The sequence below is a fragment of the Miscanthus floridulus genome, chromosome 7, assembly GCF_019320115.1.
Source record: "Miscanthus floridulus cultivar M001 chromosome 7, ASM1932011v1, whole genome shotgun sequence".
Taxonomy (NCBI): domain Eukaryota; kingdom Viridiplantae; phylum Streptophyta; class Magnoliopsida; order Poales; family Poaceae; genus Miscanthus; species Miscanthus floridulus.
The window spans coordinates 117,124,620-117,144,653 of NC_089586.1; the positions used below are offsets into that span (position 1 = coordinate 117,124,620).

A 20,034-nucleotide genomic window follows, 5' to 3' on the forward strand; every position below is an offset into this window, starting at 1 on the left:
TCATCAGGCCGTCCAAATCGGTTACAGCCGGGGAGTCACTGTCCGGCTGGGCCTAATGCTAAGTAATATAAAGTATAATCCAAAACTTGGCACTACTAGATGCATGTGTGTATGTATTAAGCGTGCATATTTTTGTCCAAAGAAAGTCAGCCATCGCCTCGCGGATAGGTTGACCAAGAGGGCAGGGCGTGTAGCCAACTCATCCTGGCGAGACATGCTCGCGGTTACCGACAAAATGTGCCGGGATCAGAAAGAACAAAAGGTCGCGAGTAGCTAAACGGGAGCGCCTTGTTCGGCTGGTATTAAAGTTGGCTGATAAGCTAGCTGAAGCTATTTTGCTGTGAGAGAAAAATATTGTAGATTGTAGCTGATAAGTCGGCTGATAAGTTCAAGCGAACTAATCATCATCAGACCTGGGAAAAACATGTGTGTAAAGAACCCGGTGACGCAATGCAACGACCCGGTAAAATCGGAGTGCATGCATTTCCGATAATAGCTCACCGGCCGGCACGCTTACTGGGCAGTAGTGCGACGGGTCACTGACCAGACCAGCAGCAGCGTCACGTAAGCCTGGAGGGCCACGTGAAGGCATGCAAGCTGCCGATGACTGGGCTTCGATTTGCCGCGGTCGTACGCGTGCCTCACCTTGCGTCTGTGCAGGTGGCCGGTCGAGCAGTACGTACGTGTCCGGCCCCAACCGATGCACGAGCTCCGCCCAATCCGAAACCTCCGTCCAGAGTACCAGACCCCTCGCTCCGGCCGTCCGGCGCCCGGTCAAAATCTGCCCCGCCTTGTTCTTGCTTGCGTGCGTCGCCAAGGGCAAGGCCAAATCCACCCCAACCCAACCATTACCTCACCAAACCCGAACGAGTCCACGTCCGCCCCTCCAAACCCACGCTGACGCCACGGCACTGGCACCGGCACCGGCACCGGCGGAACGCTCGATCCTGCCCTCGTCTCCTCCTCCCCCGGCCGCCAAGCCCTCCGCTGCCGAGTAGTATTCTATTCCGTCCTCCCGGGGGGGCTGAACCAATTCAACACGCTGTGCGTGCGCTTGTGTCGGGCGGGCTCGCGGCAGGCAGGACGCTGGATATAAGCCGCTCGTAACAGAGGGAGGGAGGGCGAGGCCAGTCAAGTCAGCCCTCCGATCACGTGTCCGCAGCCACGCACACACAGACACACGCGCGGTGGAGGCGGCAGGGAGGAAGAGGCGTGCAGGCGGCCGACGCAGCAGGCGGCAGGTCACGGAGCGGCCATCCACCGCACATGCGAGAGGGCGCAGCGGCGCGGAGGCAGCCGCCGCGCGGGGACTCTCCTCGTGCAATGAGTAGCGCCGCCGCGACCGCGACGTCGTGTCACGGGCTCGGGGTCGCGCTGCTGCTGCTGCTGCTTGTTGCCGCGGTTCTCGGTGGAGCCGAAGCCGAGGGGAAGGCGCACAACTACGAGGACGCGCTGCAGAAGAGCCTGCTCTACTTCGAGGCGCAGCGCTCGGGCCGGCTCCCGCACAGCCAACGCGTCGCCTGGCGCCACCACTCCGGCCTCACCGACGGCCTCGAGCAAGGGGTACGTTGCGTCACGTAAATGACACCGTCCCGTCCGCCGCTGTCGTCCCACGTCTCGCCGGTGCCTCCATTATTCCACGGTCGCCGCGCGCGAACCCGATCGGTTTTCCGACGAGCGTGTGTGTTCACACGCCGATCAGTCTTCGTTTGGTGTGGTCACCGAGCGGGCGTGGCGGCACGTTGAGAACGGCACGAAATCGAGACTCTAGATGTCTCGGTGGACGATCGCCGTGTTGATCCGTCAACTAACATGGCTATCTTTTCCTCCGTGATGGTGACGATCGCGGCACAGGTGGACTTGGTGGGGGGATACTACGACGCCGGCGACCATGTCAAGTTCGGCCTGCCCATGGCGTTCACCGTCACGATGCTGTCGTGGAGCCTGATCGAGTACGGCGGCGACGTCGCGGACGCCGGCGAGCTCGGCCACGCGCTCGAGGCCGTCAAGTGGGGCACCGACTACTTCATCAAGGCGCACACCAGGCCCGATGAGCTGTGGGCTGAGGTAAGACGACTAGCTAGGCTACAGTTACACAACCCCACCGCGTCGATCTCTCGAGTCGTCTGTCTCACCTGCCTGCCCATGCCGTGCCGAGACGGCGAGACCAGTTCGCTGTGACTTGGCCTCTCGTGCCAAAGCTAGCTGTTACACACGACATGAAACGCAACGTGATGAAGCTAGCCAAGCTAGCTAGCTAGAGACCAATTCAAATTCAATTGTCGCTTGTAGTTTAGTGACTGCTTTCTTCATTCGCTACCTTTTCCTAACAAACATTCCAAACCGCATGTACTCTGGTATAATAATTAATTAAGTATATATAGCACACAAAAAGATACCTCTTTCTGGTGAATAACAACAACCGGGTTAGGTGGCCCGCCCATTGAACGTACGAAGCAGTAGCAATAAGTTATGCAGTTCCACATGGCATGGCATGGGGTTCCATCCAAAGCTAGCTAGCTGCTCGATCCATCCCAAACTAAACCAGCAGGTGTTGACAGTTTCGTGCGCGCAGGTGGGCGACGGCGACACGGACCACTACTGCTGGCAGCGGCCGGAGGACATGACGACGTCGCGGCAGGCGTACAAGGTGGACCGGGACCACCCAGGCTCCGACGTCGCCGGCGAGACCGCGGCGGCCATGGCGGCCGCGTCCATCGTCTTCCGCGACTCCAACCCGCACTACGCGCACCTTCTCCTGCACCACGCCCAGCAGGTAAATATTTTTGCCGGCTATGATTCGTGGGGGGAAAAAACATGGGCTGGAAATGTGGTGGACTAGCGGTAGTACGCGTACCGCACTTTGGACTGTTGCGAGCACCGGCAGGCTGCTGCAGGACTGTTCCGTTGTGATTGTGTCAGTCCTCTCCTCCGCGGCAGGCACGTGTCAATGCCCCGTTCGCTCGACTGATAAGCTATCGCTGAAAATACTGTTGACTGATTTATTGTAAGAGAAAAATATTGTTCGTTGGCTGAAAAAGTACGGCTTATAAATCAAACGAACAGGACGCAAGTTGTGAACACGACGTTTTTCAGACGAGAGGTTTCTGTCGGTTCGTAGGGGATGCCATGTGGGGCCCGGGGAGCCGGCGCGCAACCTAACGCGAAAAGGAACGGAGAAAAAAAGGGAGGGAGCTACCATCTGGTGGACGTGGAAAGCCTCCCGGTTTCCTCCATGATTAGGTCGCCAGTTCAATCGCATAAAACTGCTTGGAAACTAAGAAATGTAAACGTCATCATGTGCATGCTAATTCAACCAGTCCTTTTTGGTTTTTCTTTTCGTTTGTTTATTTTTATAACAACGGAACCAGTCGTGTTAGCACCTGCTACCAATACGTGCCTTTTCCCATGCCAATTATGAGACCAGTTTTGATTGAATAACCTGCCACGTTACCTAAATCATTTTTCTTTGGTATCTTTGCAGCTGTTCGACTTCGCCGACAAGTACAGGGGGAAATACGACAGCAGCATCGCGGAGGTGAAGAGCTACTACGCGTCGGTGAGCGGGTACAAGGACGAGCTCCTGTGGGCCGCCCTGTGGCTCCACCGCGCCACCGGCAGAGCTCACTACCTCGACTACGTCGTCGACAACGCCGACAGCTTCGGCGGCACCGGCTGGGCCATCAACGAGTTCAGCTGGGACGTCAAGTACGCCGGCGTCCAGATCCTAGCAGCAAGGGTAAGTGACAGTGTACGTACGCCATAATGCCAGAACCCAAAGAGACAGACAAAGAGTAGCAAGCGAGACTGACACGTGCATGCACCCGTACTTGTTTCAGTTGCTGCTGAGAGGGGAGCACGCGACGCGCCACCGGAGCACGCTGGAGCGGTACAGGGCGAAGGCGGAGCGCTACGTGTGCGCGTGCCTGGGCGGGAACACGGAAGGCGGCTTGGACGCCAACGTGGAGCGCAGCCCCGGCGGGATGCTCTACATCCGGCAGTGGAACAACATGCAGTACGTGACCAGCGCCGCGTTCCTGCTCTCCGTCTACTCAGACTACCTGGCCGAGGCCGGCGCCCGGACCGTGTCGTGCGCGGGCGGCGAGACCGTGGCGGCCGAGGAGGTGTTCGCGCTCGCCAGGGCGCAGGTGGACTACGTGCTGGGCACCAACCCCAGGGGCGCCAGCTACCTCGTGGGCTACGGCTCCAAGTACCCCAACCGGGTGCACCACCGCGCCGCGTCCATCGTGCCGTACAAGCACAGCAAGGAGTTCATCGGCTGCACGCAGGGGTTTGACCACTGGTTCGGCCGGCGGAGCTCCAACCCAAACGTGCTCGTCGGCGCCATCGTCGGCGGGCCCGACCGGCGGGACAGGTTCAGGGACAACCGGGAGAACTACATGCAGACGGAGGCCTGCACGTACAACACGGCCCCGATGGTCGGCATGTTCGCCAAGCTGCACCGGATGGCGCGGCAGGAGAGGGAACACGGGTCGACGACGCCGGTGCCCGTGACGTCCACGGCGGCTGAGGTGTAAATATATAGGATGTAGAGCGGGGGCTGTACAATTTTCCCCATTCTTTGGTTCATTTTTTTGGGGGTTTGAATTTCATTTTGCACAGATCGAGGTTATTGTATACAAGAAAGAAAAAGAAAAAGAAAAGGGTGGAGGCATCGACATGTGCAAATATAAATTCATTACCAGTACATATGAGGGAAAAAAATGACATTCTTAACTTATTGGTCATTCTTGTCTGTACCTTTCCGTCGGCGATTCTTCGTTCGTGCAGTCCAGCTTAACAAAGAGCACGTTATCTTCGCTAACCTGGCGCTATCTAGTTTTCAATGCCAATCTGGCACCATAAGATCACTAGATCAGCTGCAGAACATGAAACAAAGGCACAAACACATGGTCAGACCTCAGAAGAACGGAAATAGTGATGCTTTCACATGATTGCTGTCCTTTCTTTAGAGCAGCTTTCTTAATCATACAGTTTCTTTAGCCCTTGTTTAGTTGCTTCAAAATCCCAATTTTGGCACTATGCAAAAAGAAGATTCCCTGTCATATCAAATTTGCGGTATATATATGGAGTACTAAATGTTGACGAAATCAAAAACTAATTGCACAGTTTGGTTGTACTTTGCGAGACGAACGTTTTGAACCTAATTAGTCAACGATTAGACAATTATTACCAAATACAAACGAAATGCTACAGTGCACTACAGTGACATCGGAATTCAGCCGCCGCCGATTTGGCAGGCAACTAAACAGGCCCTTAGTCGTATAAACTAGGAGTCGGTGAAGATCACCTGCTCTTGCGCCCGAAGAATCACAATCGGTGCTACATAAAATATACATGGAACAAATTATGCCACAGTTCAGATGCTTCATTACCCACATCAGAGCCCAATAAGAACACAAGGGCCGTATCAACAAGCATGTGCTTATTCCAGCCCAACAATGAATTGCACAGTATAATCATACTGAAGTATAGCACCACGAATGAACATGTGGTTTAGTCTAAAAGAATGGGAAGAAAAATGATACATGAATGGGTGTAAAGAATACATTTGCCAGTTTGATGGGAAGACTTACAGCAGAATCGTACAAAACCAAAATCAACTGATCCGAGGCAACAAAATCCCACAGGCTGAGGATTCAAAAGATCAATACCTCCAAAACGATCGGGAATGACAATCATCAATGACCTATATATTTCTAATTTTCTATAAACAACTTTGGTTCTCTTGATACACACCGTCCATCCAAATCTTCTAGTAAGCTCTCTGTTCTTTGGTCCCAGATGTGTTCTTCCGCCAGTATCAGTAGCGGATGAGAGCCTGGCAAGGGCAAATGATGCTGATTGGTCACATGTAATGATCAATCAATGTACTTAGCTTCTCCCCCCACTTGGTGGTGCTGGTGGCAACCGGTTAGGTGTGCGTCGGCTGCCAGAGTTGGCATCCCCATTTTCGTGGCGTCGGCCTCGACTGTCAGCACTTCTTGACCTTGTCTCATGCTGTGAACGGTCAACAGAGCCATTTGCTGCTGAGTCAAAGGCAGACTTCCAGTCCTCACCAGAGTGGCCAGGAGACCGTGGGCTACTCTCTGCAAGTAAATTTATGTCCACTCAAGGTTAGGCTCCACAATTTGCTACCCAAAAGAAAAAATAACTACTGTACAATAAATGGAAAGTACAACAAACTGGTCCACATATTTACACCAAGCAATATCGATCTAGGTATCTAACGAGTTTTTTTTGAGAGTATGGTATCTAACGAGTTAGCTGGGCTTCTAGACAAAAGTAATGAAATTGCACGTGAACTTATGAACTAAGCATCATACTAAATTGTTACTAGCTCATTATACTATACATTTCTGGACTACAATGAAAAAGGTTCTTGTTTGAAGTATAGAACTTACCAGCTCCAGAACTATCGTTCGCATATGAAGCTGCTCTATTGTCATGGATGCTGAGCTGGCGAGTGAGCTTTGACAAGAGGGATGATTGTTTTTGGTATTTTTCCCGCCTACGTTTAGCATTGTGGTCCTCTTGGAGTAGTTCTTCGATCTTTGCATTGCTTTGTGCACTAGAAGTGAGGAAATGTAACTGACTCAGCAATGAATTGTTAAAAGAAAATGCAATGACAGTGGAACAAAACATTTTCTTCTAAGTACTTTAAAATACTAGTAACACCTTTCAACAGTCACCATACAGAAGCACGAAGTGCGACAAAAAGAAAAGGTGAAGTGCATAAGTAAAAGAAGACTGCAATTTTAATAGACTTCTGCCAGAACAAAGTTTGCAAACATTCAAAAGAGCGAATACCCCATCTACAATCAGATCCAGAGGGATTAGGGGTTTATGGAACAAGATTGACGTTGAACTTAGCAGACGTGGTTCAAGATATGTAGTTAAGGAGTTAAAAGTTGAATTTCAATTTGCATAACCACAAGTCTTAAGCAAACAAGGGCACATTGTGAGTAAAAAGATGTGGTAAACAAATGATAAAGCAAGATGAGAAATACTAGTAATATACTATGCCTGCACCTGAGTGGCGCATACAAGTTATAAGTGCAAGAATACCAAAGACATAAGTGTGAGAAGCAATTAAGCACAATCAGTTTGAAGAACTCGAGCATGGATAGAGGCACTACTTCTATCAGTTTCCTCATTTCTTAGAATGTAATATGCAAAGCACCTACAGTAACTAGAAGGATCGTAAGTAGACCTTCACATAGCCAGGAACAAGAAGCATATTTAGTTGCAGTTCCATCTAGATGGTACCTCCTCCTTGTCTTTTTATACGGAATATAGTTTTGTCGAGGCATTCATGTAAATTTATTGATGTTTTTCAGGCTTTGCCCTTTTCATAGTATATTCCCTCACCTGCATTCGTGCTTAATACCTCACTAACTGCTCCCTCTCATGTTTCTAAGCTAAATTGGGGTAGCGTGGTCACTCTTTTCTTTCTCTTGGTTCCAAGGCCTTATTAATCTCTGTGCCCATCCCAAATGTGTCTTATACTTTACATAGTTTATTACAATTTTCAGTGAACCGAGGGAAAAAGGAGTGGGAGCTCATTCAAGAAGTATAACTATCCCTAATTTATTTCCGTAGAATAACAACCAACCTTATTGAGCTGTACAGTTGGTTTAGCATATCTTCTTTTGATTTCTCCACTTGGCAAAGTACAATAGCCTGGTCATGCAAAAGACAATGAACATTACTCCACGAATCGCAAGGTTCAGAGAATCAACTGAAGCTATGAGTATAAACCTTTGGAACGTTTGCGGCCAAACTGTTCAAAACAGCTTCAACATAACCACGAACTTCTTGAGACATCCATCGAAGTTCTTCTTCAGGATCAGCAGGCCTACGGGCCATTGTATCCTTAAACAGAAAAGAGTTGTAGAATGAACAGTAAAATGAGTGATCTTGTGTTGGATACGTGTAAATGAAAACACATAATAAGGCCATAGCTTTAGCCTTTAGGTAAGGTAAAAAAAACAATAGATATCCTTTAGTAGATAGCAAGAAATGAGAATTGTCCAGTTGGTAGGTGGCCTGCAAAATGACTTTGACTCCCTTAAGCACACCTTCCCTTTGTGTCCGTGTCCACATTTTTTAGACACCCAACTTTAGTCAGTCCAACTTCACATGTTTGCTTTGGGAAGTCATAAGCTGGCAGGTTCAACTGCACTTGCAACGGTTCACACAGGCTAGATGAAAGGGACGACCTTTGCATTGGCCAAGATGACAATTCTGCTAAGGCTAAAAGGTTCACACAAAAAAAATACATGTACTGAGACACAAGTGACAAGTCATGGCCAGAGCTTACAAGGGATCCATCTGAACGGCTTTGTCTCATAGAACCATCCTCAGTTGGACCCTTAACAGAGCCCCCTCTGCTTTGAATAACACCTCTTATCTTCTTGATCCATTCATTCTTGTCAGCCATACTCTCAGCCTTCAATATAACGGCACTGTGAGCTGCAAATATGAAACAAGAACATTTATAGCAACAAAAAAGACTGAAAAGGATCCCCCCCCCCCCCCCCCCCCCCCCCCCCACCACCACCCAAAAAAAAACAATGTAATGTACACGGGAACAAACCTTTTAAGACACTTTTGTAGGCAACCCTGTTAGTAATCTTAAAAACAAGACTTGGGCCTTTCTCTTGTCCATTTGCCTTCTTCGAATCCTTAGAACTCTTCGAGATCTCTTCCTCCTCTATCTCTTCCAGGTTACACTCCTAAATAATGCAGCAGATAATTCCATTAGAAACAGATCGTATCACGCTTCCCATAGCCGTGTACATGTTGTCACTGAGTTCAGATATGAATTCCAACTTTCCGCAATGAAAGAAACTGTTTAATATGTGGCTGGAAGTATACTACCTCCTTTTCAAAGTTCTATGTAACTGCAATAAACATTTAGCTTCGGCTGATAATATAGACAACATATTAAGACTGGTTGTAGAAACTATTTTCCTATTTGTCATGAAACTATTTCAGAAAATATATTTGGTACAAAATGATGGTGAAAGGTTTAAATTGGGGAACATGTTAATGTCCAGAGGGGCATCTATCAAACAGCGATTGTAGTATTCAGAATATAAGTAAGATTGACATCTAAGCACACCTCCAGGACAATGACGCCTCGAAAATGTCTCTCCTCTTGCTTCTTAGTGTATCCAAGCTGGACGGGGGAAAAGGATTATAGTAAATCATGCAAGCCATCTCAAATAAAAAAGATGCAAGCCATCTCAAATAAAAAAGATACTAAAGATCAGCAACAAAAATGTCAAGAACAATTATCAAAAGTTAACATTAAGAATAATCACAATTGCAGGAAATCATAAAGTAGATTTATTAACCTTCCCACTCTTCTCGTTTAGAACAAACCACCTTTTGCTCCATTCATTATTTTTTGCACTTTTCTTCAAAAGGTAACCTGGTCAAAAAAAAATGTAACTAATTGAAGTATGACACTGGCTCCACACAGTTGGAAAATAAATTATAAAAAATATGACTAGTAACACATTACACATAAATCTGAATGCCCGCTTTGTATACAAGAGGTAAAAGGTTACATAAGAGTTATGAATAAGTAAAGAATTAACCAAATATATTAAATTCTTATAAAAATGGCTCATTCATTCTAATAAACTAAAATTGACAAGGCAATGAAATTTTAGAATATCTGAAGCGTTCTAGTACAGTTACATAGGAAAAAAAGCACTGCCAAATTGGTATGAGAAAATATGATGGTTATTCCACCCTATGGCACATTATCATACCTGCAGTTATTTCGCCGCCAGGCCCAGCAACCTGCAAATTTGGTCCCTCTTTTGTATCCTTATCTTGCTGATTGGATTTATCCTTCATTGATTTCAGGTTACCACCAGCTTCATCCGATCCAGTTTGGGGGCTTGAAGCCTAATGAATGAAAAAGAATGTTAACAGACACGAAAAAAACTAATACTGAGTCTAGCGGTCACTTTTTTAGTACAGCTCTTAAGTAAACAGGTTTGTGCATCCTGAGAAAAGAGGCAGAAGTCAAACCCGGTTCATCTTGGATTGTTCTGCATCTTGTCCTTTCTTAGATGATCTGTTATTTCTCAACTCATCCTCACGACGCTGTCTCTCCATTCTGCAAAACCATACCAAGACAGATGTATACTGAATGATGCATTCACATGATCATACAAATTCTGTAAAGGCCCCAGTTAGAAAATCATTTATTCATTTGAACTAAGTGAGCAGACGTTAGTTAAATGAGGAACACAGAAATGGAACCTCACTTATACAACTTACTAGCGCATCATTTCATTGGGGGGGGGGGGGGGGGGGGGGGAGTGAAATACTCAAGCCTTCTGCCTATTAAAATTTAGGCTGATAGTGCTATTTAGGGTTTTTTTTGTGTTTGCAAGATTTTTATGACAATAAATCAAGAATAGGAAAGAGAAGGATTGCTATATGAAATTTATACAATACATAATGACATAAATCAGGTAGAGCAGATTGTTTGCTTAAACTTGCATTACAGCATATTTAATAAAATAGGCAAGATATTTGTTTAAAGAGTACTGACCTTCTCTGTACTAACCGGATGAAGTGTTGTGGAGGAACAAAAGCTCGCTCCATATCAACAAGTGCAACCACCATCTTTTTTGCATCACTTTTGAAAGCATCTAATGCATTAGATGCAATTGCAATGACCTTAACACAGGAATGTCATGTTCAGAAATTAGGCTTAACATGAATCATAAACACAAGTAGAAAAAAGGAGGGAAAGCTGGTTACAGTAAAAGAGCAAAGGCATACCTCCCGCTTGAATGGGGGGTATCTTCCTAGTCCTGGTGTAGCATTTGCAGCAGCGTTTACTATGTCTAACAAAACTCGGTGTACCTATTGTGTTGATAGACACAATAATTAGTTAGCATATCAGAAGCTACAAATCAGTTAAAAATTTGTGGAAGTGCGATAGTCTAAAGATACAAATATATCATAACTGTTAAGTTTATCTTCACCCAAATACAGAGAAAAATCAGATCTAGACAAGTAGGTAGCTTTAACTGTATGTTTGAATTCTATCAATTAAAACATACCTCTTCAACACAGAGTCGTGATGGCTCCTTGGCCATTTCAAGAACTCCTTTTATTAAGGATCGTAAACCCTTCTCTGGAGATATCAAATAAGGTTGATAGCCATCCGCTTCCAACACAATCTAAGAAGAGAATTCCATTTACCATAGGCCAAAATAATTGCACAGTCTATAACTAAATATTGAACAGCTTTTGAATTTACCCTCTTCACGTTGTTCAAATCAAAATGCCTGTCCAATGGAAGTTGTTTGATCCTATCTGGAAATTTGCCCTCAAAACTTGCAACTATTTTCCAACCGGACCCCTTTGAGTGGAAAAAGTACAACAATCTAGTAGTCAGTTATTTCATTTGGCGACATCTTAGATATAACAAGAAAGCCACTAACAGGGCTCATCACTAACCTCACCAGAAGTAATATGAGCAAGAAATTTATCTTCGAATTCTCGACATAGCTCCAGAGCAACTGCTCTGGTTCCTTCAGCACTTTGTACCATCTGTTCTCCTAGCCTTGCAAGTTCATCTTGCACTATCTGGGATTTACCCTGAAGTCTGAAATTGAAGCAGGGTGTTTGCAGTTTAAGCATTATGAGCTAATATAAACTCAACTGGTAGATATAATAGGTGATCCGTAAAAGTTGCACAGTTCATTGGCTCAATGACTAATAGAAATTGAAAGGTGCTTTCTGGGGCAATTATCAAATTAACATTTTAGTAGTCAAGTAGAAGCTGTCGATGTATTACTTTTTCAGACCGGCTATGTTGTATGGAGCAGAATGTTGGCCTACAAAGATTCGACATGTTCAACAACTGAGTGTTGCAGAAATGCGTATGTTGCGATGGATTTACGGTCACACAAGAATGGACCGAGTTCGGAACGATGATATACGTGATACGTGATCGCCTAGAGGTAGCACCAATTGAAGAAAAGCTTGTCCAACATCGGTTGAGGTGGTTTGGCCATGTCCAAAGGAGACCTCCAGAGGCACCAGTGCATTGTGGAGTCCTAAGCCAAGCTAATAATATGATGAGAGGTAGAGGAAGACCGAAATTGACATGGGGGGAGGCAATAAAAAGAGATTTGAAAGCTTGGGATATACCTAGAGATCTATGTTTGAATAGGAGTACTTGGAAAGCAGTTATTGAAGCGCCTGAACCATGACTTGGGGCTCTTGGTGGGTTTCAACTCTAGCCTACCCCAACTTGCTTGGGACTGAAAGGCTATGTTGTTGTTGTTGTTGTACTTTACTTTTTCACATGGCAGTCCTCTTAGCATTTGAATGTCGATCGAATAAGATGTCTGACGAGTGGAGGAGAAGTATATTGGTACCGATCTACAAGAATAAAGGGGATATTCAAAGTTGTACTAATTACCGGGGAATTAAGTTGATGAGCCATACTATGAAGCTATGGGAGAGAGTTATCGAGCATCGCTTGAGAGCAATAACGCGGGTCTCTATGAACCAATTTGGTTTCATGTCCGGAAGGTCAACCATGGAAGCCATTTTCTTAATAAGACAAGTTATGGAGCGGTATAGGGAGAAGAATGACCTACACATGGTTTTTATTGACTTGGAGAAGGCTTATGATAAAATACCAAGAAATGTTATGTAGTGGGCTTTGGACAAACATAAAGTCCCAACGAAGTACGTCGGGCTCATTAAGGACATGTACAATAATGTTGTGGCTAGTGTTCGAACAAGTGATGGAGACACGGATGACTTTCCGATTAGGATAGAACTACATCAAGGGTCAGCTTTGAGCCCTTATCTGTTTGGCTTAGTGATGGATGAGGCCACAAGGGACATACAAGGGGACATTCCTTGGTGTATGCTTTTCGCGGACGATGTAGTGCTAGTTGGTGAAAGTCGGAAAGGAGCGAATCAAAAACTGGAGTTATGGCGGGAGACTGTGGAGTCCAAAGGTTTTAGACTCAGTAGAACTAAAACTGAGTATATGAGATGTGACTTCAGCACTACTACTCGGGGAGGAAGATATTAGTTTGGAAGGTCAAGTAGTGCCTAGGAAGGATACCTTTCGATATTTAGGATCAATGCTACAGAGAGACGGGGATATTGATGAAGATGTTAGCCATAGAATCAAAGCAAGGTGGATGAAGTGGCGCCAAGCATTTGGTGTCCTATGTGACAAAAGGGTACCACAGAAGCTAAAAGGCAAGTTTTATAGGACGACGATTAGACCTGCTATGTTGTATGGTGCAGAATGTTGACCTACGAAAAGACGACATGTTCAACAGATAAATGTCGCGGAAATGTGTATGTTGCGTTGGATTTGCGGTCATACAAGAAGGGATCGAGTTCGGAACGATGATATACGTGATAGATTAGGGGTAGCACCAATTGAAGAAAAGCTTGTCCAACACCGGTTGAGATGGTTTGGACATGTCCAACGGAGACCTCCAGAGGCACCGGTGCGTAGTGGAATCCTAAGCCAGGATAGTAACGTGAAGAGAGGCAGAGGAAGACCAAAGTTGACTTGGGTAGAGACAATAAAAGGAGACTTGAAAGGATAGAATATACCCAAAGACTTAGCCTTAGATAGGAGTGCTTGGAAAACAACTATTCACGTGCCTGAACCTTGATTGCTTCTGCTGGGTTTCAACTCTAGACTACTCCAACTTGTTTGGGACTTAAAGGCTTTGTTGGTGTTGGTGTTGGTGTTAGTGTTTGTGTACCGTAACTACAGATGCAAAAGTTGTGGCAGGATCACTGAGGTGACGCATGTAGATTTTATTTGCATTTAACCTGAAGGTCAGTACAGACAATGAGACAAGAACATTTGCAATCATACAATTCTAAGTTGTTTCGTCAGATGAGAATTAACTCGATCCTGAAAGGATTTTTGTTGACTGATAGAAGAAAAGGCATAGAGAATCTAACCTAAATGCAGTTAGGTACTCATCTAAAATTAGCGAAAGTGCCAACGCCATTGCACAAATATAAAACACACATGTTTAATCTACATCAGCATAATCTAGTGCCAATAAAATAAGTGGTATCGATCATTCTCCTTTTCTATAAATAAAGAAAGGATATTTGGAATTCTTTATATTTCAAAGAACATCATGGGAATTTGTAGACATCAAAGAAGAGGATGTGCTTTCAGTTTCACATTTGTTCAAATCTATATATCAAGGGTTTGACAATCATGGTCAGTAATTGACTTGAATGTCCTTAACCAATTAACTTTTTTCTGTATTTCCTTTTGGTTTGTCTTAGGCAACACAGAGTTATAATGCCTTTAAAAGTAAAGCACAGGATGATCAGCATTGCATGCATACCCGGTCAACAAGTTTGGCAGACGAACTTTCATCCGTTTACGTATCTGCTTAGCAATGGTATCCACGAGAGCAATTCTTCCCAGCTTACTCTGAGGTGCACCAGTTAGGATGGATTTAAGGGTCTCAGCCTCAGCTCGCCAAGCTATTTCCAGTGAATTATCAGACCCAACTGATCCTGATTGAGCAGATGCAATTGAGACAGACTGCCCGATTAGAGCAACCCACTCAATATCAGCTGCTGCTCGTGGGGCACCCTTGTTGGACAAAATGGCCTGAACACAAGAAACAGTTTTTGCATCTGCAGCTGCTTGATCGATTTTGCTTAAGACACCTATCGTTCTAGTTCCTACAACAGTTAAACAAGAGGAAATATCAATTAGTATTGAGAGAGTGGCTATGCTATTGTGGAGGACATAACTGAATTAGAGTGACAGACCATCTGGATCAATGTCCTTTGCTAGTCTAAGAGCTCGAGAAGATGCAACATCAGCCGCTTGCATTGCTGGTATCACAACGATCAATATTGCATCATTGTGCCCAGCATATTCACTGATCTGAAATGAGAAAAGTAGTAACCATTATAAAACATAACTGAGAAGACCCAACAAATGTAGGTCTTGCTGTGTGTCCTGGGCGTGAGTGTGAGCGCGTGTTTCCATGAAGGCCAAACAGCAAAAGACTCATAAGTGGAAAAAAACAAGTATTACTGCTTTGTGGACATTCAATCAGTAGCAGAACCCGACTATGAGTTGAGCAGGGGGCAGCACTTAAAAATTGTATGAATTACATAAATGGGAGGTGGCCATTTTGATGATTAAGCTGTGTTTTAACCTAATGGTCAACACTCTCCCATCAGCTAAATACATGGGTTGAAGCAAGACCAAGGTTTCTTGAGGAAAAAACCATTGGTTTTGCTATACTTACACAATAGCCTCTATAATTTCAAAGGATTGGTCTCTCCCGTTTATTATTTATTACTTCCTCTATTCCATTCAATAATATTCCTATTATATTAGTGAATAACTATACCATCAGTTATTCTAGCGATTAGCGAGTGCCCAAACCTTTCTGAGTAGTTGATCACTAATGACAAAAGCATTGCAAAAAAAGTACTCACTGTTGAATCATCCATAACTCGTTGGTCTATGCCAGGTAAATCAATCAATTTCAATGGAGGAGCTGGACAAGCAGACAAAAAGATAACACAATGTGAATGCAAGACCCCAGAAAAACAGAACAAAGTAAACAGAAGCATCTAATGCATGCCATGTATTATAATTATCAGATATTGAGCTCATTCAGTATAAGGTTATTACATTTCAGTAGACCAATGCACTATCTTTCGATAACAATAGCATATTATTGATAGCATATCTCAATAGAAATCATATCATCGTATCATTTCAGCATTAAATGAAACACAGAAGGTAGAAGACGTTAATGTTAATGTTCTACAACTAGAAGAAAAGTTTGAAAACGTTCCAGATCCTTAGCAACATTGCCCCTAAAGCATGCCCAATTATCCAGCTTGTTACCGAATTAGCAACATTCCCCAATTACAAGAGAAAAGTACAATCCAACAACACACCTGTACTTGTCCGCAACTTAAGGTAAATCTCATCGCTTCGGCTTCTCCCAGATCCACTGGATGCCCCTTTGCTAAGCCTATCCTGCAGTGAATGACGGAGTGCACCTGCAGGCCACACCACAAACCAAAAAAAGGCCACCAAACTCAGTAAAACGACCAACCGCGCCCATTGCCAGATCTAACTACGCGAGGTGAGATCTCACTCACTTGCCGACACCTGCTGCGACTTGCTGTCGATCTGTAGGACGATGGACTTGCTGCTGAGCCCCGGATCCCTCGCCAGGTCGACCACTATCGGCGCCCGCGTCGCGCCGTTCTCCCCCGTGGGCTGCAACACCACAGTAGCACGTAAGCGAATGCTCACAGCAGAAGAGAACGAGTTAAGCGTGACGCACTCACCAGCACAGGGTGGCCGATGAGGCTGTTCAGCACAGCCGACTTGCCAGCTCCCTGCACGGAAAGGGCGCAGAAAGGATTGAGTCAGATCGGAAGGCGGGGGCTGCGAGGGGGTTCGAGCTCGCGCGGCGGGTGGTGGGCACTTACGACGCTGCCGAGCGCGACGGCGTTGAGAAAGGTGGAGGGGCGGCGCGAGGCGGTCTCGTCAGAGGGGTCATCGTCCGCAAGGAGCGAGGCGGCCTGCCGCATGGACTCGGAGAGTTGGACGAGCTCGTCGATTGCCTCCATGGCTGCCGCCGACGACATGGCCGCAGGGATCTAGAGGACGGTCGGGAGATCTCGGGGTGGTGGGCTGGGAATTGGGGAGTTGCGGGTGCGGACTGCGGAGAAATTGGAGGCGGACTCGTGAAATTGGAGGCTGGGAATTGTTTTGAGAGCCGAGACGGGCAGTCGGGCACAAAGGGTAGTCGTTGCCTGACTGCGTTTCAAGTGATGGGACCAGCGACTCACCGGTGCGGTGCGGTGCCGGTGTGGGGCGCTTCGTTTGTTCGGGCACGTCGGCCGTCGCCCGTTGGGTGCTGGGGCTGTGGGGATTTTAGATCTGGCTCCCCAGCCGATGAGTTTGTAATAAACGAAAAGTGGGCTCTAAGACTGTCTCCAGCAGCCCTACCCAAACCTAAATATGCCTACTTCATGCTCGTCACGGTGAAAAAAGCAATTTCCAACGGAGTAGGCAAACCGAAGACCCAGTATGCGTCGGTGTCGTTTGGGAACCCAAATAAGCGTCCGTCTCTCTCCTCGACGCATATGTCTGTCACGCCCGCATAACCGTTTCGTGGGAGGGGAAAGAAGAGGAAAACGCACCCAGCGAGTCACCGTCGGCGAGATCTGCACCGAGCTAGGCTTCACAGGTACGGATCCCTCCGCCCCACCACCGCGTCCTCCCGCTCGCTGCGGAGCCCTGGCCAGCCCGCCCTGCGACGGCGCGTTCCCGCCCCAGCGGCGCAGCCGCTGCCGCTCGCTTGCCGGCCAGCTCCTAGATCCCCAATCTCTGTCCTTGCTCCTACCTTTAATGTCGCCCAGCGGCGCCGCCACCGAGCAGAATCGACGCTCGAAGGATTTGAACCAGTGGTTTCTTGTTCCTGGCGAAGTGGTCCAATTCCAATCGGCTACCAGTACGATGCCGGACCGGGATACGGCGCCGCCTTCTCGGACAGGTCCGCAGGTGGGGTCAACCTGATGGCCGTGCTCTCGGCGTTCCTCGCTGACTTGCGCGGCTGCTGGAATCCACCCCCGTGGACGGCAAGCTGGCCGGGAAGTCGTCGTTGATGGTCCTGTCCGTGCCAAATTGATGTTGCTTTAAGTAGCTAGTGTTCGGATCCACCTGATTCATTGCATGTGCTCCTCGTAGGCTTGCTAAGAGTTCATAAAAAAATCTCTCCTGATCTATTTTTCTTGTCTCCGCCATTTTTCTATGCCGCCGTTTGTTTACAGATTTTTCTATCAATCCATCTTTCCTACAGGTTCAAAGCTAATTTTTTTTTAAAAAAATCCATCCTTTTATATTCAGATTCAGTCCAATAAGAATCGTTATTTATATGTCCTTGTAGTTTTTTTTCCTGAAACCAATGCATTTTTTGTCTGGCCGGATCTGCACATTTATATACCTGCTCATTTTGTTGCATTCAGATTCAGTTGCTTTTTCACCTGTTTTCTTATGGTAAATATTTGATTTAGTAGTACTTGGGCATTGACAGATTAGTGTTAAGGATGATTTTTTTAGATGGTGAACACTTCTTCTGCTAATTGGGTTGAATGCAGGTAAAAATTAGTCGTACATAATTTCACCATTGTCATTGAATTTTCTTACTAGAACTTCTCATTAAATACACTAGAAGACTTGTCTTGTTGACTATTTCCCCATGGCATATATGTTGCTGGTGGTTTTAGATAGGGACCAAATTGCCTATGGATGGAAGAACCAAATGCATCGTCTGTGCTGATATATTCTTTTGCTTCTTGTTGTGCATCACCATTATTAAATCTCTTTGAACTAGGACGATGGATAACATTTTTAATGGCACAAGTGGTCGCGTTGGCGAATCTGGAGAAATCTTTGGGGCAGATCAGTGGACTTTTGGTTATTCTGCTGCTTTGCAATCTTTGGATGTTCCTCCAAACCCCCAGGTTTATTGCAGCCATGCATGATGGTTTGTTCTATTTACACATCAATACATCAATGATTAACAGTTCTTTTCATCACTAGTTCAACATGCATGGCTCCTCCCAGATGTCCTGCCCACCTATGAATGGACAACTTAGTCAGGGGTTCTCCATTGACAACACACATGGCTCTCAGGACCCTCCATCATTGAAATCACAGAGGGCCGCAAAGAAGAAAAACGTGTCCAGAAGAGGAACTGCATTCACCAAAGAGGAGGACTTGGTGGTGTGTTCGGCATTTCTTAATATTAGCAAAGACCCTATTACTGGTAATAGTTTGCAACGTCTTTTAAGAAATCTTTGACCCTTTGATGCCCAAATAACATGGTGGCATAACATGCAGGTGTGAATCAGACTTCAGGTGGTTATTACAAGAGGATGCATGATTATTTCAATGAGCATAAGCCTGAAGGGTCCAACCGTAGCCAGATTGCGATTCAGCATAGGTGGGCATTGATTCAGAAAGCGATGAACAAGTTCTGTGGGCACAAAGAAGCTATTGATAGGCTGAATGAGAGCGGAAAAAATGAGCAGGATCGGGTATACTTCCACTCATGTTGTCCTCCATCTCTCTAATTTTCATATGTTTATTTTTTGAATCGGTTTAGTCTATATTCATATGTGCATATTGATGATGCTGTACAAATGTACGAGAGGACAGAACCTTTTACCATCATGCATTGCTGGAAAAAACTTCGCAATGAGGCCAAATGGAACAATAAGTTTCTTGAGCTAAACAACTCTACATCACCGGATGGAATGTCATCTCCTCCAACTCAAGGCCATACTGTGGCTGGCCATGCAGAATCTGGGAATGAGAATATAATCACATCACGTCCTGAGGGTAGGGATAGTGCGAAGAGGCGTAGATCAAAGAGCTTCACAGAGACATCGTCATCTAGTACGGCTGTTGAAGTCCTCCAGCGGTTGCAGGAGAAATCAGAGAAGACCGAACAAAAGCAAGACCAGCAAATGACTGAAATCCTTAGTAGGAAGGATGAAAAAATTAAAATTCAAAGGGATCTTTTCAACCTTCAGAAGAAGCATATGAAGATGAGTGTGCAGCAGAAAAAGAAGGAAAATGCGATTAGAGAGGAGTCAGAGGCTCACCTGATATCAGCTGAGTCTAGTATTATGTCGGTCGACATTGAGAATGTCCCCCTTTATCTGAAAAACTATTATCTTGGCATGCAGCGGCAAATCATGGAGCGTAGAGGATTCATCGGCCCCTCGAATAATGAAGACTAAGGAGCGTGTGTTAAACTTCAGTTGAACTAGAGTTGAATAAATGTATTGTGTGCAACTTTTCTATTATTTGTTGAATTGATGTATTATCTGTAGTATTGTGAACTGTTGTGTATAGGCAATCTGATTTTGCCTATCTGTAGTGTTGTACTGATCTTTTGGTAAGAA

The 20,034-nt window shown here is 45.8% G+C and overlaps 3 protein-coding genes across 5 annotated transcripts; 2 read left to right on the forward strand and 1 right to left on the reverse strand.

Annotated features, from left to right (window-relative positions):
- The first annotated feature begins 764 nt into the window (after positions 1-764).
- Positions 765-4,779, forward strand: LOC136467696 (endoglucanase 7-like). The gene is made up of 5 exons (XM_066466465.1): positions 765-1,563; positions 1,855-2,067; positions 2,576-2,776; positions 3,485-3,739; positions 3,840-4,779. The coding sequence occupies exons 1-5, from the start codon at positions 1,267-1,269 to the stop codon at positions 4,536-4,538; spliced, it is 1,665 nt and encodes a 554-aa protein (XP_066322562.1). The 5' UTR covers positions 765-1,266; the 3' UTR covers positions 4,539-4,779.
- Positions 4,780-5,554: 775 nt separating this feature from the next.
- On the reverse strand, positions 5,555-16,893 carry LOC136467695 (dynamin-2A-like). The gene is made up of 22 exons (XM_066466464.1): positions 16,546-16,893; positions 16,402-16,452; positions 16,210-16,330; positions 16,003-16,107; positions 15,532-15,593; positions 14,851-14,968; positions 14,415-14,760; positions 11,518-11,665; positions 11,318-11,419; positions 11,118-11,237; positions 10,834-10,917; positions 10,601-10,728; positions 10,072-10,159; positions 9,807-9,945; positions 9,384-9,460; positions 9,149-9,205; positions 8,621-8,759; positions 8,345-8,496; positions 7,783-7,896; positions 7,637-7,704; positions 6,426-6,592; positions 5,555-6,110 (listed from the first exon to the last, which is right to left on the reverse strand). The coding sequence occupies exons 1-22, from the start codon at positions 16,702-16,704 to the stop codon at positions 5,896-5,898; spliced, it is 2,760 nt and encodes a 919-aa protein (XP_066322561.1). The 5' UTR covers positions 16,705-16,893; the 3' UTR covers positions 5,555-5,895.
- Positions 16,894-17,263: 370 nt separating this feature from the next.
- LOC136464403 (glutathione S-transferase T3-like) lies at positions 17,264-20,020 on the forward strand. 3 transcript variants are annotated; one of them, XM_066463357.1, is made up of 4 exons: positions 17,264-17,309; positions 18,456-18,585; positions 18,665-18,890; positions 18,965-20,020. In XM_066463357.1, exons 2-4 carry the CDS (start codon positions 18,460-18,462, stop codon positions 19,195-19,197), a joined length of 585 nt encoding a protein of 194 aa, XP_066319454.1. In that variant the 5' UTR covers positions 17,264-17,309; positions 18,456-18,459; the 3' UTR covers positions 19,198-20,020. The 3 variants fall into 3 exon arrangements, with proteins under 3 accessions (XP_066319454.1, XP_066319452.1, XP_066319453.1); XM_066463355.1 differs by lacking the exon at positions 17,264-17,309 and adding an exon at positions 17,479-18,219; XM_066463356.1 differs by lacking the exon at positions 17,264-17,309 and adding an exon at positions 17,479-18,219 and having other exon boundaries at positions 18,689-18,890.
- Positions 20,021-20,034: the final 14 nt, after the last annotated feature.

What these genes read in the sequence shown, in the direction of transcription:
- LOC136467696 (XM_066466465.1), top strand. Translation starts at nt 1,267, where the DNA reads ATGCGAGAGGGCGCAGCGGCGCGGAGGCAGCCGCCGCGCGGGGACTCT. An exon ending in TCCTGCACCACGCCCAGCAG is followed by an intron (nt 2,777 to 3,484) that starts GTAAATATTTTT and finishes GTATCTTTGCAG; the next exon opens with CTGTTCGACTTCGCCGACAA. An exon ending in TCCAGATCCTAGCAGCAAGG is followed by an intron (nt 3,740 to 3,839) that starts GTAAGTGACAGT and finishes TACTTGTTTCAG; the next exon opens with TTGCTGCTGAGAGGGGAGCA.
- LOC136467695 (XM_066466464.1), bottom strand. Translation starts at nt 16,704, where the DNA reads ATGTCGTCGGCGGCAGCCATGGAGGCAATCGACGAGCTCGTCCAACTC. An exon ending in CCGTCGCGCTCGGCAGCGTC is followed by an intron (nt 16,453 to 16,545) that starts GTAAGTGCCCAC and finishes CTTTCCGTGCAG; the next exon opens with GGAGCTGGCAAGTCGGCTGT. An exon ending in TAAGTTGCGGACAAGTACAG is followed by an intron (nt 15,594 to 16,002) that starts GTGTGTTGTTGG and finishes CTGCTTGTCCAG; the next exon opens with CTCCTCCATTGAAATTGATT.
- LOC136464403 (XM_066463355.1), top strand. Translation starts at nt 18,182, where the DNA reads ATGGTGAACACTTCTTCTGCTAATTGGGTTGAATGCAG. An exon ending in GCTAATTGGGTTGAATGCAG is followed by an intron (nt 18,220 to 18,455) that starts GTAAAAATTAGT and finishes TCTTTGAACTAG; the next exon opens with GACGATGGATAACATTTTTA. An exon ending in TAGCAAAGACCCTATTACTG is followed by an intron (nt 18,891 to 18,964) that starts GTAATAGTTTGC and finishes CATAACATGCAG; the next exon opens with GTGTGAATCAGACTTCAGGT.